The sequence below is a fragment of the Echinops telfairi genome, unplaced genomic scaffold (genome assembly GCF_000313985.2).
Source record: "Echinops telfairi isolate 266 unplaced genomic scaffold, ASM31398v2 ScPeMD7_19;HRSCAF=73, whole genome shotgun sequence".
NCBI lineage: Eukaryota > Metazoa > Chordata > Mammalia > Afrosoricida > Tenrecidae > Echinops > Echinops telfairi.
The window spans coordinates 525,572-548,883 of NW_022103916.1; the positions used below are offsets into that span (position 1 = coordinate 525,572).

The 23,312-nt window shown below is 35.2% G+C and overlaps 1 protein-coding gene across 1 annotated transcript in view; it reads left to right on the forward strand.

Moving 5' to 3' along the window:
* WNK3 (WNK lysine deficient protein kinase 3) overlaps positions 1-23,312 on the forward strand; it is a 170,030-nt gene that overhangs the window by 135,087 nt on the left and 11,631 nt on the right. The window contains exons 17-20 of the mRNA XM_004713120.2: positions 13,776-13,866; positions 14,386-14,516; positions 15,035-15,648; positions 19,916-20,127. Of these exons, the coding sequence (XP_004713177.1) occupies positions 13,776-13,866; positions 14,386-14,516; positions 15,035-15,648; positions 19,916-20,127 (1,048 nt within the window). The remainder of the gene's footprint in view (positions 1-13,775; positions 13,867-14,385; positions 14,517-15,034; positions 15,649-19,915; positions 20,128-23,312) is intronic.

The following is a 23,312-nucleotide window of genomic DNA, read 5'->3' on the forward strand; positions in this document are numbered from 1 at the left end:
CTTGTTTACCTTCAAGCCTTTAAGACCCCAGATGCTGTATCTTTTGATAGCCGGGCACCATCAGCTTTCTTCGGCACATTTGCTTATGCACCCATTTGTCTTCAGCAATCGTATCATGGAGGCAAGCACACAATGAAATGATTTTTTATTCTTTGATGCCTGATATCTGGTCCCTTCTATACTTCATTTTCACACAGGCTTGTGTGCTTCTCCCATGTGGGCTTTGTTGCTTTTGAGCTAGATGGCCGCTTTTTTACCTTCAAGCCTTTAAGACCCCAGACGCTATATCTTTTGATAGCCAAGCACCATCAACTTTCTTCCCCATGAAGTTTCTTAATGACCTCTATTTCTTCTTTGTAGTGGGTCTGTTGTGTTTTTCAAAATCTGTCTACATTAATTTGAGTGGATGGTGTATTTCTAAGTATTCATTTCTAGATTAGCAAATTTGTTGGAGTACTGATTTTCATAGTAATGTATTATTATTATTTCATTGGGATCTCTTATGATGCTACCCTTTCCATATTATTCTAGGTATTTTTCACTTTTCTTTTTTTTCCTTTGTTAAGTTTGCCTATGGTTTGTCAATTCTGTTAATCCTTTTAAAGTATCGACTTCCTTTTTATTTTTTCCAATTTTTAAAGTTTCTGCTCTAATCCTTGTGATTTCTTATCTTTTCTTATTGGAGGGTTTATGTTGTATTCTCCCCTGTTGTTGAAGGTACTGTGTTAGGATGTTGATTTTAGATATCTCCTATTTTTTCATGTGTGTGTTCATTGCTATAAATTGACCTCTGGTGACTGCTGTTGCTGTGTCCCATAGGTTCTAATATGTTGTGTGATTGTTCTCATGTGTTTCATGGAATTTTCAAATTTTATGCCTTATTTGATTTATTTTCTAGTCTTTTAAATTTCATTTATTTATTTATTACCAAGCTGTACTTACTGATTACAGTATAAAGGATAACAAATAATGCACAAATTGGTTAAGAAACAGAAAATATCCAACAAATATCCCAGCCCTGCCCACATAGCAAACTGCAAAGAAAATTAAGACATTCTCAGCAAAATTTCACATAAAGCAGAGAATGGCTGTCAAGCAGCAATGAACCCTTACTGAAGAACAACAGGCAAAATGATGAGACTTAGTAATTGGTAATGGATCCCCAAATAGTTCACAGAACTCAAATCACCATACTAATACAATTCAATACATATTTGGAAAGCAGCATGGCAAAAATACTTGAGAATAACATAGTCATCTTTCCATGAGTTTGATTTGTCACCACACTCCAAAGTAGCTCTTGAGCACAACAAAATCACTGCAAATTCTGCAATCCGTTATCTAACCTTTTCATATAGAGACCATAATTACTCACCAGAAACAAATATCAGAAGAACAGGGACCATATTACAATTACCACAGGGAATTGTGGTCATTATTTTCTCCTAAATGAATAAAAGTGGAGAAGGCCATTGGGTTTTGCAGTTGTTGCCCTTTACACTGATTGACAGGCACTAAGTAGTGGTGGTGGGTACTCTAGGTTACACAGCCCTGGGGAACACACTAGGGAAGGCCCCACAGTTTCCTTTGTTTGCGTTTTAAGCAGCATCCTAGTTTCTCTCCCCTTTGATTTATCAGATGCTGAACAAAGCTTAAATTTGCAGTATGTGGGTAAAATTTAATAATCTGTCTAGAACACATAGCCAGTGACCTCTTCCATCCCCTCCAGGCCCCCCAAACACGTGTCCAGGCACAATACCCAAAGCAGTGCACATGAGCACATGAGCCACCCACATGATTGGATGCAACAGTGGAGGAGGGGGGAACCCCAACACCTAGGGCCAGATCTCCACCCACAGACTGAAAATGGACAGGTAGGCCACACGTTTGGAGCAAAAGTTTTACAGGGACAGGAAACAATAACAAAAAAAAGCCCAATAAACTTCATAACACATTTTACCTAAACAAAGACAGCAATTTATACTGTCCCAGTTTCAGTTATATAGGTTAATCCCTATAGAAATAGTGTTGAGTTTCCCTCCAAGTATATCAGTGAGTTAGTTTATTGTGCCAACCTGGCTGATAAACACATGTGGGGTTGATTGACGTGTGGAGGGATAAATGGCTCAGCGAGCCTCGCCTTTCTAGTTCTCGAGTTTCTTGCTTTGTGATGTTCGCACCAGGGTGCAGCTATCTTAGCAGTTCCCTGATTCAGCTGGCAAGGCTGACTTCCTGCAAGACATCCCCAAGGAGAAGCCACATGGACCTACCCTGATGCAGCCCTGGGTGCTGGAGCAGCCGTGTGGAGACGCCTGCCAGCGCTGAGATGCTTACACGTTCACTGACTCAGCTTTCCTCCTGAAGTCCGCATCATAGTGTGTGTTTTGTGAGATGGAGGAGGACTTTGTGGATTGGTGTTGGACATATGGGTTAATGGATTAATGTTGGACTTGTGGGCTTGGGCAGCACTGGGTTGGGATGTTTTCTTGATGCGCACTTAACCTTTATATAAAACTCTCTCTTATACATGTTTCTGTGGATTTGTTTCTTTAAACTACCCGGACTAATACAATCAGAGAAAAGTAATTTGGTGATTTCCCTCAAGTTTCTCCAGATTCCTTTGCGTTACTGTGTTCTTGTGTTTACTACTGGATCATAAATGAAAGGACAGGTGATATGGGTGTGGGATGGTGCCTTGACGCCACATCCTGAGGCTCTTCACCTCAACTACCCAGTCTTTTTAAAGTAGTATGTTATTCAATCTACCTGTGTTTGTCTTTATATTTCTGTTCATTATATTGTAGATTTCAAGTTTTATAACATTGTGATCTGAGAAAATAGGTTGTAGAATCTCATTTTTTTTTAATGTAAGGCATACCTTATGGCCCAGTATGTGGTCAATTCTAAAGAATGATTCATGTGTTTTGGAGAAGAATTTATACTGTTTTATTATATGAGGTGTTCTGTATATGTCTAGGAGGTCACAATATATCTATGAGGTCAATTTTATTGATTGTGTTGTTAAGCTTTTTGTGTCTTTATTGAGTTTCTTTCCTAATTCTGTCTATCCTTGACAATGATTTATTGAAATCTCCCATATTATTGTTAAGTTGTCTATATTTCTCTTCAATTCTGTCAGGATTTGATTAATGTTTGTGAGGGTCTTTCATTGGGTGCATATATGTTTATTATGGTTACATCTTCTTGGGCTAGTATTCTTTTAATTATTATGCAGTGTCCATTCTAGTCCTATAATGCTATTTTCCTTGAGGTCTATTTTTTCAGAGATTAATGTTGCCACACCTCTTTTTTGTATTGTTGTTGTCATTTGCTTTTCAAGCTTCTGTACACCTTTTGATTTTCAGTCTGTTTTGTCTTTGTTTCTGAGGTAGTTTTTTGCAAGCATCATATTGATGAGTCTTGTTTTCTTATCCATTCTGTTACTGTCTTTTTACTGTGCATTTTGCTCATTAACATTCATGGAGATTATTAATATCTATGTATTTGTTACTGTCATTTTGATTTGTATTTGTAAGTGTGTATATTTAGTGTGTGATTAGTTTCCTTGTTCTTCCTATATTCCTATGTTGTTTTGGATGCTGCTTTGAATGTGTTGGTTTTTGTTAGGAATTCTCTTGTATATTGGTTTCAGGTTTGTGTGCAGCTGTTGTTGATTTTTTTTGCCATATTTTTCCATTTAGTATTTTTTGTTGCGGTGATCTTGTTTTTGCAAATTCATTTAGTTTTTCCTTGTCTGGGAATACTTTTATGTCACCGTCATAAATGAATGATAATTTTGGTCGGTAGAAAATTCTTGGTTGAGTCTTTTTCCTTTAAGAATTTATGTATGTCACTCCATTGTCTTGCCTTCATGGTTTCTGCTGTTAAATCCAAACTTATTCTAATTGCTGCTCCTTTGTTTGCAACTATTATTTTTCTCTGGATGCTCTTAGAATATTTTACTTGTCATTGATGTTAGATAGTTTGACTACAGTATGAGAGAGTTTTCCTTTTGGAATCCCTCCTTATTGGGATTCTTTCAGGTTTCTGGGTAGCTACCTTCTCATCCTTTATGTAGTGAGGAAAATTTTCTTCCAGGAGTTCTTGGACTATTCTCTGTAGATTTTTTTGTTTCTCCAACATCTGGAAGCCCTATAAATTGGTTGTTCCTCTTGTTTGTGTACCACATTGTTCTTAAGCTTTCTTTGGTCTCCTTTGCACTTTTTGTTGTTGCTTGTTCTTCTCTTAGATTGGAATCCAGTGACTTTCTTCAGGCTCACTAATTTGGGTTTTCATTTCTTCAATTCTATTTCTTTGTTCTTTTTTACTTTAATCCTGTTATTGTAGTGTTTGACTTTTATGTTTTTGTTTGAAGTTTTTCTTTTATAGCTTGTAGTTAGGTTTATAGCTTTCCTGTTCTTCCCATTTTTCTCTCAGACTCTTTATTCATCTGTTGTATGTGTACAATCATTACTCTTCTGAAATGATTTCTGATAATTATATAGCCTGTTTGATATTGGCCATTTCTTTTAGACCTGGGTGTTGTTCACTTACTTGTATTTTTTCTCTTGTTTTTTGTGTGGACCAATATTTTCTGCTGTTTCCTTGACATCTTAGTGTAGCCATTAGGGATGGCAGGGAGGTCATGCTGTGGAGGAGTCGTTGGTTGTGTTGGGTGGTGTCATGAAGGAATGGTGGATACTTCAGATCAGGTGGGGAAGTAGAGTATGGCCTAGGAAAGAGATCAGAGAATGGAAGGGAAAGTATTAGAGAGAGGGGTTGAAAAAGAATCAAGTAGTGCTAATTGGCGAATTATAAGAATAGAAAAAGCGAGAGATAAACTTTTTTCTTAATATGTAAGGACAAAGGAAAGGGTAATAATGATTAATAAAGAATTGTAAGAGCTTTTGATTTTAAGAAGAGAAGGGAAAAGACAGATTGAAGAGCAGAAAAAAATCGAAAACTATAAATTTTTTAATGTTTAATTTTTTTTCATGTTTTAATTTCTTAAATTAAAATTTAAAGAAGAAAAGAAAAATAAGAGCATTTAGTATTTGTTTGGGCTCTAACCTTTGCCCAGAAGATTTATCACTGATGTGAGCAAGAGAAAGGTATGTTTCCTGAAGAAGGATGGGGAACTTTGTTGTATTCAAGACTTGTGATCAAAGCCCAAAGGGCAAGAACAGTTGCACGGGTATAATCAACATTAGTGGGTGAGTGGTTCCCCCTGCTTAGGTACTTGGGGTGACTTGAATTTGTATTTTTCTCTGCAGTGACCTGGAGGTGAGGAGGTTAGGTAGAATGGCAGGATATGGAGAAATTTCTCAGGGTGGTCCTGGGTTGAGTGGTTGTGATGGGGTAGGGCTCACACCTTCCAAGACGCAGGGGACTCTGAGAAGGAAAGGGGAGAGGATAGCAGGGCTGTATAGTTTTTATTGGGATGGCTTAGAGAGAGGAGATGGAATATGAGATTTCCCTAGGGGCTGCCTGAGGTGGTTTAGGATGAACTAATTGAAGTATTCATTGAAAGTTGGGGATATTGCTGATTTGGGGATCTTAGATGTGGCAAAGGAAAAAAATGTATATATATATTTTAAGAAGACAACAGGCAGGAAAGTACTGATTAAGAAATGATTTTAAGAATAGTATACGACTTTGTTTTAAAGAAGGGGAGGAAAAAGAAACAGAAAGACAAACGAACAAAAGAACTGGGGTCTAGACTCTGTTCTGCGAAAGATCAAGACTGTGGGGAGCAAAAATCCTTTGAGCAGTTGGAGATAGTGCCTGGGGGTGAGTGGTTCTGCCCCTGTGGGTGTTTACAATGGCAGGGCATATTTGCACTTCAGGCTAGGGGTTAGGGGCTATGGGTGGTTGAGATAGCTCAGAAACCCAAATTCTAGTAGATTGTGGCTAAGTGTAAATGGCTTTCTTAAAGGAATAGACCTCAGATGACCCAGCTTTAAGGAGGGTAGGGTTCACTCTTTCCAGATAATGATAGTCTCCAAGATGGGAGAGGGGCCAGTATCTAACACCTACTGCCAGGTGGCCTATGGGGTAGAGAGTAGCAAGACCTTTCTCAAAAGGCAGGTTAATTAGGGTGCTGAGTGGGAGATGGGGGTCTTGAGGCAGCTGGCGACAAAGTGCTCAGTTTAGCTGGTTTTTGAGCCACAATGTGTTGCTTGAACCTTGGCTTGCAGGTGCATGCATGCTTGCTGCCAGAGGGGCAGAAGGAGTTCAGGCTGCAGAGGGTTCACTAGCCAGACACCTTGCCAACTCAATGAGCTCAGTCCAGGGGTGCATGTATGCCTCGGTGTTGCCAGGGTGCTAAATTTAGCTAGTATTTCATCTGAGATGGGCAGCAGTTGCTTGAACTTTATGAATTTAAGGCTTTTGACTTGTGGGCACATGCGCTCTCTGCAAGAGGGACAAATGGACTCTGCTTCAGAGAGTTAACCAGCTGGGCTCCTCATTAGCCATAGGGGCTTACACTGGGGGTGCATGTATGCCTGGGTGTTTGCCTGCCAGGGGCACCCACCTGCTGAGGGATAACTCAGGTGCATGGGCAGCCTATAACCCAGGTGAGTCGAGTTCACAAATGGTGAGCAGTCGCTCAAGTCAGTTGTGAGGTTGGCAGTTTGGTGAGTGAAGGAACTAGACTTCTATTTTCTTTTACTCCTTAACCTCTACCATGCCCACTAACTGTTTCTGGGCTGCTTGCTCTTCTCTCTCTCTCTTCCCTGATGGTTTTTCATTTGGTTCTTGGAGAGGGTCTCACTCTCCATGTAATCAGCCATTTTGACCTGGAAGCCCTGACATTTTGCTTTCTTCATGAGTGGTGTTCTTTATGCCCTCCCACAGCTCATCGGGTCTTCTGTCATTAGCGTTCAATGCATTAAATCTGTTCTTGAGATGTTGTCAAAATTCAGGCAGTATAGAGGCAAGATTGTATTTAGACTTTCATGGACTTCTTTGAATTTTCTTCAACATTAACGTGAACTTACATATGAGCTATTGATGGTCTGTTCCACAGTCATCTTTTGGCCGGGTTTTAGCTGCTTTTCCATTATCTCTTCTCACAGATATAGTCAATTTGATTTCTGTGTATTCCATCTAGAGAAGTCTTTTGTGTTGTTGATAAAAGGTAATTGCTATGAACAAGCCCTTAGTTTTGCAAAAGTCTACCGTGCGATTTCCAGCTTCATTTCTAGCACCAAGAACTTATTTTCCAATTACTATTCTTTCCTCTTTGTTTCAGACTTCTACATTCCAATTGCCAGTAATTATCAACGCATCTAGATTGCATGTTATTTTTAAATCAACTTCTGACTGAAGAAGTTGGTGGAATTCTTCAATTTCTTCATCCTTAACTTTTGTGGTTGGTGCATATATTTGAATAATAGTTGTATTGATTATATTTCCTTGAAAGTGAATAGATATAATCCTATCACAGATAGCATTATACTTAAAGATTGATTTTGAAACGTCCTTTTTGACAATAAATACAACACCATCCCTCTTTATTGTTTCATTCCAGGCATAGTAAATCATACGGTTTTTTTAATTCAAAATGGCCAATACCAGTCCATTTCAGCTCACTAATGTCTGGGATACCAATCTTTATGCATTTAATGTTGATGATTTCCAATTTTCTTGTATTCATACTTTGCACATTCCAATTCCCCACCCCTTACTACTCATAGACACAGTTATTGGTAAATATTTATAGATATGGCTTTAATAAATATATACTTAACACTTATATTTTATAGAAATATGTACACAGTACATATTTATATAGGTATACTTATTGTTGTTCTTGTCGAGTGCCATCAAGTTGATTATGACTTACAGCAACCCCATGTAACAGAGTAGAACTACCCCTTAAGATTTTGTAATCTGTAATCTTTATGGAAACAGATCACTAGATCATTCTCTTGGGAAGCTGCTAGGTTGGTTTGAAATGCTAGTTTATCAACTAGCAGCTGAGCACTTAATTGTTGTACTACCAGGACTCTTTATATTTATGTCCTGCCTTTTATTTTTTCAATTAATATATTATGGGTTCTGCCCATTTTGTTACACATAATTTTGACCTTTCAAGACTCTTGAATAATATTCCATTGAAGAAATACATGCAATTTAAATATTTGTTCATAATTAATTGTTTTAAATTATGGCATTAATGTATAAATATTAAAGCAATTCAGGCGGTTCACATGAAGAAAAAAATTAAAGTTATTTGTGTGAGCACCCCTCACTCACAGTTATCTCTTCCTATTTTGCTAACATTAAGTTTTAATTCTTGTAGTCATTGCCATTAGTAATCTATAAGTGATACACTTATTCATCTATTTAATTTAGTAATTTCAGACAAAATGAAAGTTGAGTAAGTGATTGTATTTTCTTTTTTTTCTTCCCCTTATATCTCCCAAATTTATTGCTTTTTATAAACATTGGTGAAGTTTATAGCATTTACATTCTGTTCTGTAACAATTGCTGCTTTATCTGTAGTTTGATTCTAACAATTGAAAATCAGCAAACAACATTGATATTAAGATCATATATATTAGCATATGACCAAGCAATGTAATTAGAACCATGAAAAATGAAATTTAATTATTTCATTTAAATTGTATTGCTCAAGAAAGACTCAAGTCTCTAGGTAAAGTGGATTATTTTATTTACTTTGAGTGTCCATTGCTACATCTAGACTATACTTAGCTAACACTGTTTCTAGTGTCCAATAATTTTTTTCTTCCTTAAATACTTTAATGAATAGTATTTTCAAACGTATTGGATAGGTGATCGATTCTGTATATTTTTTATGTCCAAATGTATTTTTATTTAAGTATAGAGTGATAGTATCACAATCTTTTCCTTTCAGGGCATTGTTTCATTGTCTTTTAGCCTATAGTGTTGCTGATAAGAAGAATGTCAATTTGATTACCATTCATTTATAGGTAACCTGTTTTGACTTTACAGTGCTGAAAAACTTTCTCCAATTTGGAAATGTTCTACATCTGCACTATCCAATAGGGCAGATGCTAGCCACAAAAGGTTATAATCACTTGAAATGTGGCTTGTATAACTAAAGAATTGGATTTTTAATTATATTTAATTTTAATTTATTTACATTTAAACAGTGTCATATTAGTGGATATTGTACTGAATAGTAACTAGAGGCTTTACTGTAGAGTTTTCTGAAACTTATTTTTAAAATCATTTTATTGGGGGCTCATTCAACTCTTATCACAACCCATGCATATATCAATTGTGTCAGGCACATGTGTACATTCGTTGTCCTCATCATTCTCAAAATATTTGCTCTCCTTGGTATCAGCTCCTCATTTTGACCCCTTTCTCCCTGCTTCCCCCTCCCTCATGAACCCTTGATAATTTATAAATTATTAATATTTTGTCATGTCTTACACTTTCCAACGTCTCCCTTCACCCACTTTTCTGTTGTCCGTCCCCCATGGAGGAGGTTATACGTAGATCCTTATAATCAGTTCCCCCTTTCTACTCCACCTTCCCTTCACCTTCTGGTATCACCACTCTTACCAATGGCCCTGAAGGGATCATCTTTCCTGGATTTCCCGTGTTTCTGGTTCCTATCTGTACCAGTGTACATCCTCTAGTCTAGATGGATTTGTAAGGTAGAATTTGGATCATGATAGTGGGGGAGGAAGCATTAAAGAACTAGAGGAAAGTTGTATGTTTCATTGGTGCTATACTGCACCCTGACTGGCTCATCTCCTCCCCACGACCCTTCGAGAAGGGGATGTCCAGTTGCCTACATTTGGGCTTTGGGTTTCCTCTCTGCCCTCCCCCTCATTCACAATGATGTGATTTTTTTTTATTCTGGGTCTTTAATGCCTGATACCTGATCCCATCGACACCTCATGATCACACAGGCTGGTGTGCTTCTTCCATGTGGGCTTTGTTGCTTCTCAGCTAGATGGCCGCTTGTTTACCTTCAAGCCTTTAAGACCCCAGACGCTCCATCTTTTGATAGCGGGGCACCATCAACTTTCTTCACTACATTTGCTTATGCACACATTTGTCTTCAGCGATCATATTGGGAAGGTAGGCACACAATGGTATGACTTTTTGTTCCTTGATTCCTGGTACCTGATCCCTTTGACACCTCTGAAAATTTTTTTAGAATGTATATAGGTATGTTGCTATTCCTTTCATTCTGTACATTGCTGGTGTATACCCTTTGAGTTACATGATTCATGTCTTGCTTCACCTCAAATAAACTTTTTATTTCTTTGTTTTCCTTCTTTTTAGAACTTATAAGAGTTATTTGGCCTCCTGTGCATATTATCCATCTTTTAAAATAGATTATTACACTCATTTTTTAACTCATTTTAAATGTCTTTGTGTTTTTATTGTTCTCAGATACATCTCCAACTTTTTATTTCAGATCACTGCCTTCGTATTCAGCCATATCCATTAATCTTTTATTTGGAAATCATCATTTTAATTTTCAAAATATTCTTTTTAATAATAGCCTACTTTTTAACATCTATTTATCACAAGCTTTGTTTCTCAGAAAACTGACAAAAGGTCATTATCTAGATCATATGTAAAACTCTTAACAAATCGATAAGAAAAAATCATACAACTCAATGAAGAAACAAGTAAAGCATGAACATTTAATTCACTGAAATGGAAATACAAGTGCCTTATAAACATGAGAAAAAGTGCTCAACCTTATTACTAATCAGTGATGTAAGTGAAAACATTTTAAACTACAAAATAGCAGTTTTTGCTTATCAGACATGGAATTATTAAATAGATTAATAGTACCTGAATGTTGAAAAAACTCTAATTTTATATTGGTAGGAGTGGAATTTCTGGTTCTTATCATGATTCTTTAACTTTTTGAGGAACTGTCAAATTACTTTATAAAGTGACTACACTTTTATATTCCCACCAGCAATAGATGAGGGTTTCAATTTCTGCATATTCTTTGCCACACTTGTTCTGTTTTATTTTTAAAATAATAGCCATCCTAGTGAGTATGAAGTGGTATCTCATAATGGAGTTTTTGTTTTTATTTTTATTATGGTTAATATTTATGTAACAAAACATCATTTCAATATTTTTCATACAAAGAATTCAGTGACATGAACTAATTATGCTTCTCATGGTGTTGAGGCATCACCAATGTTTCCAGAGTTTCCATCACTCTTAATAGAAGCTCTATGCCTCCTCAACAATTTCCCTCACTCTTGTCTTTCCTTCTTTTTTTAAATCATTTTATTGGGGGCTCATACAGCTCTTATTACAATCCATACATATATCCATAGTGTCAAGCACATTTGTACATCTGTGACCATCATCATTTCAAAACATTTTCTTTCAACTTGAGCCCTTGGTATCAGCTCCAAACTCACTGCCATCGAGTAGATTCTGACTCATAGTGATCCTGTGGAACAGGGTAGAACTGCCCCTCTGAGTTCCTGAGACTCTAACTCTTTCTTTTTCCCCCAAAAGTGGGTGGTAGTTTTGAATTGCTGGCCCAATGAGTAACCACTACCACTAGTAAACGTTGGTCTTTATACACTTGTCTCTTCTAGATATTTCATATAAATAGGATGATATAATATTTGCCCTTTTGAGGTGGATTTATTTCATTCAGCATAATGTTTTCAAGGTTCCTCATGTTATAGCATGTATCAGTTTTTTTCTCTTTATGGAAAAGTACTATTCCATTGTATGTATTTAGTACACGTTGCATATTTATTTACCTTTTGAATATTTAGGTGTGCTCACACTTTGGCTGTTGTGAATGAACATTAGTGTAAAAGTAACTGCTTGTATTTCTACTTTTAGTTCTCTGGGGTATATACCCAGGAGTGGAATTACTGTATTACATGATAATTCTGTGTTTAACTTTCTTTTCTAAAATCCCCCTATTTAATTTTAAATTCATGTTTTAGTTAAGGTTCATGCACTTGTTATTTTGCTTCAGTATTTTATAATCCAGAAAAATACCATTGACTTTTTTTAAAAAGCTCTTTGTCAATCATTGAAATAAAATAAAGTGAAAATTACTGTTACAATTTGATAGAGTGCTTTTGAAAGTGCATATTTCCATTAAAGCATCCTATAACCAAGTAATGTAAATATGCATTCTCACTGCCTTCATGCCCATTCTGATTCATATAACCCTATAACCCTATACCCCTCAACTTTTTCTCAAGTCAAGAGCAATATCCTTTCCCTTCTTTTACCTTTTATGATACTGACTTTTAAAAGATATAATTCATTATAAGTTTTTATTCCATTTTTAATATCTGTACTTAACAAAATTCATTAAAACTAATAGTTCTAATGTCTCATAGATTTGAGATATTGATTGCCATTTAAATACTAAATTGTTTTTAACCCCAGTCCCCATGGAAGCTTTTAGGATCTTCTCTTTTCCCTATTACAATTTACTTTTATTATTTTAAAAATCTTTACATTTTTGGCAACATCATTTCAACCTTCATATTAGTAAGTTCGAAGAACTTTTTTACCAGATTATTTTTCACAGTGGCTGTATCATTTTATATTCCCACCAGCAATTAGAAGGTTCTGCCATTCTTCACATCCTCATTAACACCTATAATTGTTCTTTTTTCAAAATTTTTTCATTTTTTAAATCATAGCAATCTTAATGAGTATGAATTGATGTCTCATTGTGGTTTCAATTTACATTTACCTAGTGATTAAAGATATTGCATATCTTTTCATGTGCTTATTGGCCAATTGTGTCTCTTCTTTGGAGAAATGTCTTTTTAAGTTTTTTGCTCATGATTTCATTGGGTTGTTTCCTGTTTGTAATGTTATATAGAGAGGTAGGTAGATAGGTAAACATTTTTAAATTTTTATAGGTTTTATTTTCACTTTCTTGATAATGTCTTGTAATGTATAATTTTTTAAAAATCCAGTTTAGGTTTCTTTGGGGTTTGTTTGGTTTTTTTGCAGCTCACATTTTGGTATCATATCTAAGGACCCCTTTCAAAAACTAGATCCTAAAACTTTACCCCTATGTTTTCTTCAAAGAGTTATATGGTTTTATATGTATATGCTATAACCATGCTCCAGAATGCCTTGTCTTAGCACAGTATGGCGAGCCTTCAAAAAGTTAATTGACAAACTCCATTACCTTCTAATTCCATTTTTTCCATGAACTTTTTGAACTTTCCTCATATATTGCAACATGTCTCTAATGATTCCTTTAGGGTGTATATTAAGCTAAATCATCTTCTTCGTGGTTGGTTCCTTCATAGGGAAAACTTTGGCCTTTGCTTCTGACCTCAGCTTTTTCCTCTCACCACTCTTTTTAGACACAGATGGCCCTAGGGTTTTCTGCTTGGTGTAGAGACGAGGAAAAAGGAACTGAGTTTTGTTCTTTGGCTGTTCTGACTGGTTCTTCTTTGGCACCCCGACCAGTTCACATATCCATTCAGCAATTATCTGTAAAGCCATGCATAAGTTACATTTTCTGTTTTTATGGTGCTCACATTCTAGAGAGGGAAGCTAGACCCTAAACAAATAAGCCAGTATGATGTAGAATATTTAAGTAAAGGATTACCATGAAAAGGCTCAGGATTACTTATACAGGTTTATCAGAGAAGACTTGTATGTGGAGTGATAGTCACAGGTATCAAATAACATTTTATGAAGAACATTTTGACTAAAGATTATAGAAAATACTGTACCCTAAATTATTCCCTAAGTTATTATTTTGGTTTTTTTGTTTTTGTTTCTATTAGGAGATATCCCCAGATGCTTCACTTCCAGGAGATCCAAAGACCTGTCCTGCTGCTGTGTCAAGTGGTGGAGCCATTCATCTGCATACAGGAGGTGGATATTTTGGCCTAAGCTTTACTTGTCCTAGTCTCAAAAGTCCTATTAGCAAGAGATCCTGGACTCACAAATTTAAAAGCTGGGCATACAGGCTACGGCAGTCAACCAGCTTTTTCAAGAGATCAAAAGTCCATCAAGGTAGTATGCTTACAGTCAGGGACATAGACTAGGTAACATCACTTTTCATTTATTTACGATTTTTTTAATTCATATACAAATCTTGCCACTTTTTCATGTAGCCCATGTATGTTACATAGCCCATTAATGCCATTTCCTTTTAATTTTTCCGTTCATTACTAATTTGATTTTCCAGTTATTTATTTCATTTAGATAGTAAGTCTTGGGTTAATCTTACAATGCCTGATTCAGATAAGGGACTTGAACAATATTGCTTATTGCATTAACACCTTTTAATTATATAGTAGGAATTAAGCTTTTTCTACTTTTATTCTTTTTGGTAACATAAGCAATTTAACAATTTTGTTCTTTCTGCTTTCAACTTGGTAAAACTTTCAGTGGAAACAGAAGATATAAGATCCACAGTTGCTCCTGATCCCATTCCTTTGACACAAGAATCCATAACTGATACTAGGGTTTTGAGTGGATGTAAAGCTATGAATGGATCATTTCAACAGGGACGGCTCCAGGTTTGTATCTTTGGTATCTATCCTTATCTATAAGATCATTATTAAAGGTAACAACATTTAAGATCTTAAGCACTTAAGATAAAACTTATTTTAAATGTAATCATTGCAATATTTAATACATTCTCCTTACATACATCCTCTTACCTTTAGCTATCCAGTAACGGTGAGTCTAAAGAAATGAGAAGTTTAGTAGCTGGAGGATAACACAAACATGGGCCTTCATTTGGAGAATGGATGATTGGATCATCTTCTTTTAAAAATCTATTTTCCTGTCCTTCCAATTCTTGGCAATGTTATTATATTTTTCAAATTTTTTAACTCTCTTTGAGCAATATGAAGCCAATTCTTTTTACCCCAAGGGTCCTATTAAAGACTTTGAATATAGGTAGTTTAGGTGAGAATTTTCAGGTTTTGTGTTACTGATTTGTATATATTATAGCCACTTATCTGTGCCATATAACTTATTTTTTCATGAAGTTTTATCTTTGATTAGTCACTTTTGCCTTTTTATATCTCAGGTTATTACAGTTCCTCAGCAGCACTCAGTGAAGGTGACATCTTTTGGAATAGAGCACATACCAACTCTCAATCAAATGACAAATCATTCTAATGAAGACACTCTCATCTTTACTGAAGCAGCAAAGTCTCAGTTCATAGAACTGGAACCTGACATGCACAATCCACAAACTTCATTTTCTCCTCAGAAGTTACAAGTTTTTCTTGAAACTACTAAAGAAGATAAAGGCATTCCCAAACGAGGTGACAACATTTTATCTTTCAGCACAATTTGCGAGACAGTTATATCTTCTGTAATGCCAGAAAAGGAATTGGAAGAAACTTCAGGCACAGAAAATAGTATCCAATCTGGATCTGAACTGTTACTTAAAGAGAAAGAGACACTGATTATTGGGAAACAACCCAGCTCTGATAGTGAAGTTTCAGCTTCTCTTGCTGGCTGTGAAAAGTCAGTGGCAAAGACTGGTTCAGAAAGGAATCAGTGCCATGAAGAACAGACCTACATTCAAACACAGAGTTCCCTCTTCTATTCACCATCTTCCCCAATGAGCAGTGATAATGAGTCAGAAATAGAGGATGAGGACTTAAAGGTGGAACTTCAAAGATTACGAGAAAAGTAAGGACCGTTTTTCTTCTGTCACAAAGGTTTTATAGAACTTTGTATGTAATTGGTAGGCAGATATTTAGGATTTTAATAATTTTATATTTTTTATGAATTGAGATTATAAAGAAAGCCAAAATAATACCTACTTGATAAATATTTATTACTGTGAAAGTTGTTATAAATTATTTTCATAGTTGAAGGGTTAATTATCATTGGCTAAATGTCAGGGATTCTTGGGAGTTCCAAGTAGTGTAAATGATTAACACATTTGGCTGCTAAATGAAAGGTCGGAAGTTCAAGTCTACTAGAGCAGACTCAGAAGAAAGCCCTAGTGATCTACTTTAGAAAAATCAGCCTTTGAAAACCCCAGGGAACTTAGTTGTATTTTAGCTCACACAGTTGCCATAAGTTGGGAGTCCACTTGATGGTATCTATTTTAGTGATACTGTTGTAATAGGGTTTATCACATAAACACAAAAAACCCATGGCCATCAAGTCAGTTCTGACTCATAGTGACCTTACAGGGCAAGGTAGAACTGACCCTGTGAGGATCCAAGGCTAACTCTTTATGGGAGTAGAAAGCCTTGTCTTTTTCCCAAGGAGTGGCTGGTGATTTTGAACTGCCGACCTTGCTGTTAGCAGCCCAACTTGTAACCACTACGCCACCAGGGATGCTTTATTTTATCATATGGGAATATTTTTGTATTTAGTTTTATAAACCAGGCCATATTTTTATGAAATTAGTATTTAGTTACTGAATTCTTTCTAATTTTATTCACATAGTTCAAACACCCAAAAACATATAAAAGGGAAACCAATAGAGTCTCCCTCTTAACCCTCTACCCAAGTCACCCAGTGGGTAACCAATATAACTTGTTTCTTGTATATCTAAAATTTATTTATGTACTTGTATATACAACATATATACATATTTTACTATTTTCACCCACAAATTGTAGCATATTCTATAAACTCCATCTTGTTTTCTCACCTTTTTGCTGTATTTTGGATACATGACTGTATATTTTTATAGTTTGATATTAATACATTATGTGGATACCCCAAAATTATGTACAAGCCTCCTATTAATGACCCCATATCATTATTTTTAAAAGTTGAAATCAACATTAGCTATTTTTTACCAGACCTTATACTTAAAAGAGTTTCTACCTTGTTCTGGGACTTAACTTGTAATGCAGGCAGAATCAGGGAGCAGGTAAAATATAAATAGAGGAAAAGCTGGCTTTTAACCAGATTTTTACATATTTGGGTAATATACCAAGCAGATGCTAAGTTAGATTGCTTCAATAACTAAAGTAGGTCAAAATCCTTAGAATAGTCTTAGTTTTAAAGGCCTTGCTCAAAGGAGGAAACAATACAAAACTATCATTCTAATGAGGAGTAAGTATAATATTATTTTCTTTCCAACCTGGTTCATTTCTTTTCAGAAAATTGTAAATGTATTCATCTTTGAGAGATATTTTTTAAAAAGCATAATGCTCTTTTAATTTGAGCTTAAAAGGAAATTGTGAGTGTATACTTTAACATTAATCATTGAAAAGTTGATTTTTAAAAAAGATAATAAAGATACAGGTTTGACTTTGTAATATACAATATGAGCTATGTAACATGTTGGGAGAAAAATGGGGCTTTCTGCTTCTTTAAAATTTACAACTTCAAATATATAGAGACAGTAACTGGTGTAACGGCTTATTGGGGATACAGTGGGGAAGGAAGATGGGAGAAAATAATGAACATAAGAAGGCAGAAAATGGTCTAGAACAGAGTGTAGTGATGTTTATACAACTCTTCTTAATACAACTGAACTATGGGAGTATGTAATATATAAATCATATCTCAATAAAACTATTTTTAAAAAATTACAGCCTCCAAAACCCAAAGAGGCAGTTCTATCCTGTCCTATAGGAGCTCTATGACTTGGAATAGACTCAGTGGCAGCAAGTTTGGTTTGGGTATGTAGTACATGTACACTGTAATTTTATAATGAAGTCAGTTTTTACTAAAATGGTTTTAATATTTCTAATGTCAATACTACATCACTGTTTCTAATGATTCTTTTAAATAATTAAATGAATTTTTAAAATTTCACAAAAGACTGGTAGTTTTTATAAATGATTATAATGGCTGTGAATATTTTATTTTGACTATAAGACATGGATTTTCATATCCATATAGAACCCAGAACCTCCAATATTTTAAAAGATAATTTTTCTATTTTGTGTTCAGTGTTAATTTGAAATTCTGACTCTTTGCAACTTTTTTTTAATCCAGCATGATGTTTCTAAGAATTATAGTTTTATAGATTTATATTAGTGAAATGGGATTTTAGACCACACTGGTTTTGAATTAACTACAGCCTTTTAAATGTAAATATCTATATTAAAAATATATATATCATTGTAAAAGTGATACATAGAAAAGATTCAAACAAGAGAGAAAAAAACAAGCAAAAGGAAAAAAAGCTTTCTCTTTTCTCATGTTCCAGTTTCACTTCTCAGAAGTAACCGCTATGAACTGTTACTAGCTAGTAATTTTTCCTTGTATTTACAAATATAGTTTTCATTGTTTACAAAAGTAGGATGATAATATAAATGTTATTCTCCAATTTTTTAACATAACATTTTTTCTGTGTATTTTTACACAAATAAATCTATCTTAAATTTAAATGACTGCATGCTATTCTAATATATGATGAGTTTAACAATATTTATTTGATCCCTCATTAATGTACATAGAAACTGTTTCCCATCTTTTACTTATGTAAACAATGCTGAAACAAACTTTATATTTTTACATATTTATGTATTTCAGGATAAATGCCTGAAAGTGAAATTAGTGGATTAAAGCCTGTACAAATTTTAAATGGATAAAACCAAACTCACTGCCATCAAGTCAGTTCCGACTCTATAGGACAGAATAGAACTGCCTCTGTGAGTTTCCAAGACTGTAACTCTTTACAGGAGTGGAAAGCTTTATCTTTGTCCTGTTTAAAAGGATAGATACTGCTAAAATTGTCTCTCGCTGTAATTATTTCATTTTACATTCTTTTAAAAAGTATATGACAGTGTCTTTTCTCTGGCACATTGAACTAGATATTTGTTGTTGTAGTTAGGTGCCATCAACTTGGATCCAACTCATAACAATTCTGTGTACAAAAGAATGAAACACTTCTCAGCCCTACACCGTCATCACAATTGTTGTTTCAGCCCATTATTACAGCCACTATGTCCATGTTGTCGAGGGTCTTCTTCTAAGACAGATTTGTTTGTTCCTTTGGCAGTCCATGGTACTTTCAGTATTCATCGCCAGCACCAAAATTTAAATGTATCAATCCTTCCGTCTTAACTTATTCAATGTCCAGCTTCCACATGTATATGAGGCGATTGAAAATACCATGGCTTAGATCAGATACTCTTTAATCCTCTAAGTAACATCCTTGTTTTTCAACATTTTAAAGAGGTCTTGTGCTGCAGATTTACACAATGCCATGTGTCCTTTGATTCTATGAGCATTGCTTGTGAATCCAAGCAAGACAATCAATAACAACTTCAGTCTTTTCTCCATTTGTCATGATTGGTACAGTTGTGTGGATTTTTTTACATTGAGTTGTAATCTGTACTGAAGGCTACAAGCCTTCAATCCTCATCAAAAAATGCTTCAAGTCCTTCTCACTTTCAGCAAGTAAGGACTAGATGTTAGTCAGATTTTTTTCCCAAATGAATAAGAATTAAAAAAAATTAGGTTCCCTGTTTTATAGTGAGTGAGGTTGTTACATCATCTCATATTTATCAGTTATTGAATTTCCTCATTTTGAGAGTTACCTTTTCATATTCTCTGCCCTTTTTTCTTTGCAGTTTTTAAATATGTTGTTATTGATTTTTAGAAATGATTTATATGTTCTGAACGTTAACTATTACTGTTTCAAATATGTTCTTGTTTCTATTTGCAACATACAATAAAGGGTTGTTATTAATACGATTTGATTTCATTTTATTGGGGTTTTTTTAGGTTTTATTGTTTTCAACTGTATTGAAGTGTTAGAAATTTACCAAATTTATTTACCTTTTTCTTTACATCTGATTTTTTAATGTTATACTTAGGAAAGCATTTCCTGCCTTAAATTTGTGAAAAGAGTCTCCTGCAATCCCCAATCTTAATCTATATTCCTTGTTATATTACTTGTACTGCTGTAGAAATTCTTGCCACATATGTATTGTACCAGTGCCAATAATATGGTTTCTGTATGATTTATATTTAGACACATTCAAGAGGTAGTAAATCTTCAAACCCAGCAGAATAAAGAGCTGCAGGAGCTCTATGAACGCCTTCGGTCAGTTAGAGATAGCAAAGCGCAATCATCAGAGATACTTCTTCTACCTGCATCACCACGTCGACCAAGATCTTTCAAAACCAAACTTCGAAGTCGCCCTCAGTCCTTGATACATGTGGATAATAACATAGCTGGCACAGGTAAATAATTCATAAAAGTCATTTTTAAAACTTTCTTCAAATATAAGCAAAAATCATATAAAGAAGTGTACATTATTCTGAGGTTCTTTTCTACTTGTTAATGGTAAATTTTTATGAAATACAGGTGATGATGAATGATAGATTTTGGGAAGCAGATGAATGTGTCTTATATTTCATTCAGAAAACAAACAATTGAAAGTCTAATAACAATCCCCAAAATATCTTTGGAAATTTTGCCAATGGGAACTGCTAGTTCCCACTGAGTTTCTTGGTAACAATGATAATCTTGAAAATTTGTTCATGACTCTTGTCATCAGACGGTGCAAGTTTAACATCTTACCATTTGTTTTCCCTTTTAACCAATTTTTTATTATTAGCTGGAATTTAATACATAAATTATTGCAAATTTCATTCACATCAAGTAGAATGTACAATTACTACCACAATCAGTTCCTAAACATTCTTTTTCTACACGGACTCCTTGACATCATCTCCCTTTTACCCCATCCGCCTCCACCACCTTCCCCACTTCCCCCAATAGAACTATTTTTGACTTGTTCTAGTTTTTCTTACTTTCTACTATTTTTTGGATTGAGGTTTTTCTGTGTCTTGCTCTGTTAAAAAATGATTTTTTTGGGAATGATGAGGGCAACAAATGTATAGATGTGCTTTACACAATTGATCTATGTATTGTGACGAATTGTATGAGCCCCAATAAATTGATTAAAAAAAAATGATTTTCTTTGTATGAAGTGCAAGATAGGTAAATCTATAGAGACAGCAACTAGATTAATAGTTTCTTAGGGTTATGACAGGGGATGTTGGGGGAAATAGAAAGCTAATAATAATGGATACAAGAATGAAGAAAACGTTCCAAAATTGATTGTGGTGATGAATTCACATCTCTCTTTAATATATTTAAACCCTTGAATTGTATAGCATGTGAGTTATATTTCCAAACTGTTGAAAAATAAATGACAATAAAGCAAGAACAACAAATGTATATACTTATGTACTTTATGACGATTTTTATTTGTAATGAGAATATCAGAAATAAGGTAATTTGATTTTGAAGATGAGCCCCGGTTGCCTTGGTTAAAGCACTCAGCTGCCAATGGTTTCAGCTGACACTTTGAACCTATCATTTGCTCTGCCAAAGAGAGACATGGCAGTTATTTTCTCTGAAGGTTAATAGCCATGGGAACCCTCTGGGACAGTTCTACTCTGTCCTATAGGGTTGCTATGAATCAGAATCAACTTGAGAGTGATAGGTTTGGGTCAAGGAATATTAGCTTGGAAGAAAAAGTCAGTCTCAACAAATACAGAAATTACTACACAGATCAGGCTTTTTTGTTTACAAGTGTCCCAGTAAGATAGAGATTGAGGGTGGATTGTAATGATATATATTTGAAATTTCCAGCAATTTGTGGTAGATTGAATAATAGCCCTCTCCTCGTCTCTGGAATTTCTGACTATGCTATATTATGTGGGAAGGGGAAATTAAGGTAACAGATGGTCGTAAGGTTGCTAATCAGCTGACTTTAAAATAAAAGAAATTATCCTGAATATCTGAATGGGACTAATTTAATCACAGGGTCCTTAAAAACAGAAGAGGAAGACAGACAAAAGAGTAAGAGAAAAGATATGACAAGGGAAGCAAAGTCAGAGAAATGCAACTCTCGTGGCTCTGAAGTTGGAGAAAGAGGGCCATACACCAAGGAATGCAGAAAGCCTCTAGAGCAGTGGTTCTCAACCTTCCTAATGTTGTGAGCCTTACAGTAGTTCCTCATGTTGTGGTGACCCCCAACCATAAAATTATTTTCATTGCTACTTCATAATTGTAATTTTGCTACTATTATGAATTGTAATGTAAATATCTGATAGGCAGGATGTATATTAATTGTTACAAATTGAACATAATTAAAGCATAATGATTAATCACAAAAACAATATGTAATTCTATATTGTGAAATATTTATTTCTAATGACAAATAAATGAAATTTTGTCTTAAAGCATGGTGCAGCATAGGTAACAGTCTTCATGCTGGGTACTCATATGTGGGTGTATCTGCATGTGGGCAGACCCACCTGGAGACAGATAGAGGAGCAGTATCTTGGTTCCTAAGACCATTGGAGCTATGTGTTCTCCCATGGTCTTAGGTGACCCCTGTGAAAGGGTCCTTTGACTCCAAAGGGGTCACGACCCACAGGTTGAGAATCACAGCTCTAGAACCTGGCAGAGGCAAGCTAATAGAGTCTTCCCTAGAGCCTTCAGAAGGAATGCAGCCCTATCAACACCTTGATTTTGGCCCAGTAAGACCTATGTCAGACATTTAACCTACAAAAGTATAAGATAATAAATTGTATTGGGAAAAAAATTGTATTGGCTTAAGTCACTAAGTTTCTGGTAAATTGTTATAGTAGCAATAAAGAACTATAGAGATATCAAGAAAAAATGTGGATGTTCCTCAAAAGTAGAACAAAAGGGTAGATTTAGATTGTTGGCAGCTTTGAATATTAAATAACAGCACTACATGGATTATTGATCAGTTTCTAATGATTGAATCAATTCTGACTCATAGCAACCCTAAAGACTGCCTGAGATTTCAAAGGCTATAGTCTTTTTGCTTTTAATTTTAATAGTTTTATTGTCATGTATTTCACATATAATACAATTCACTGATTGACATATATTAAAGAGTTGTGCAATCATCACCACCATCACATTTTTTCTTTCTTGTACTCTGTGGCAATTACATAATCTGTTGTCAATTTGAGAGAATTAAGAGTGAAGGTGTAGAGTCTAGCAGGTCAATCAGGTCTTAGCCAATGAGGCCTCTGTGTGGGCCTGGCCTTCTCTTGAGGATTCTGGGAACTCTTATATTCCTCCTTGGAGGTGGTAGACACTCTCTCTTGGCTCACTCCCGGAAAGACATCCCTGTGGGGAAGACACATGGCGAGAGGCTGATGGAGCTAGACCTCTGGAGCTGGAGAAACCACGTGGAGACCCCTGTCAGTGCTGAGATGCTTAAAATGCCACTGGATCCACAAGACTTCCCACCTACTGACCTGTGATCTTCCTGCATTCGGTGCCATTGCATGTGTTTCATGAGTCTGAAGAGGACTTTATAGATTAGTATCAGACATATGGGCTAATATCAGACTTATGGACTTGATCTGGACTG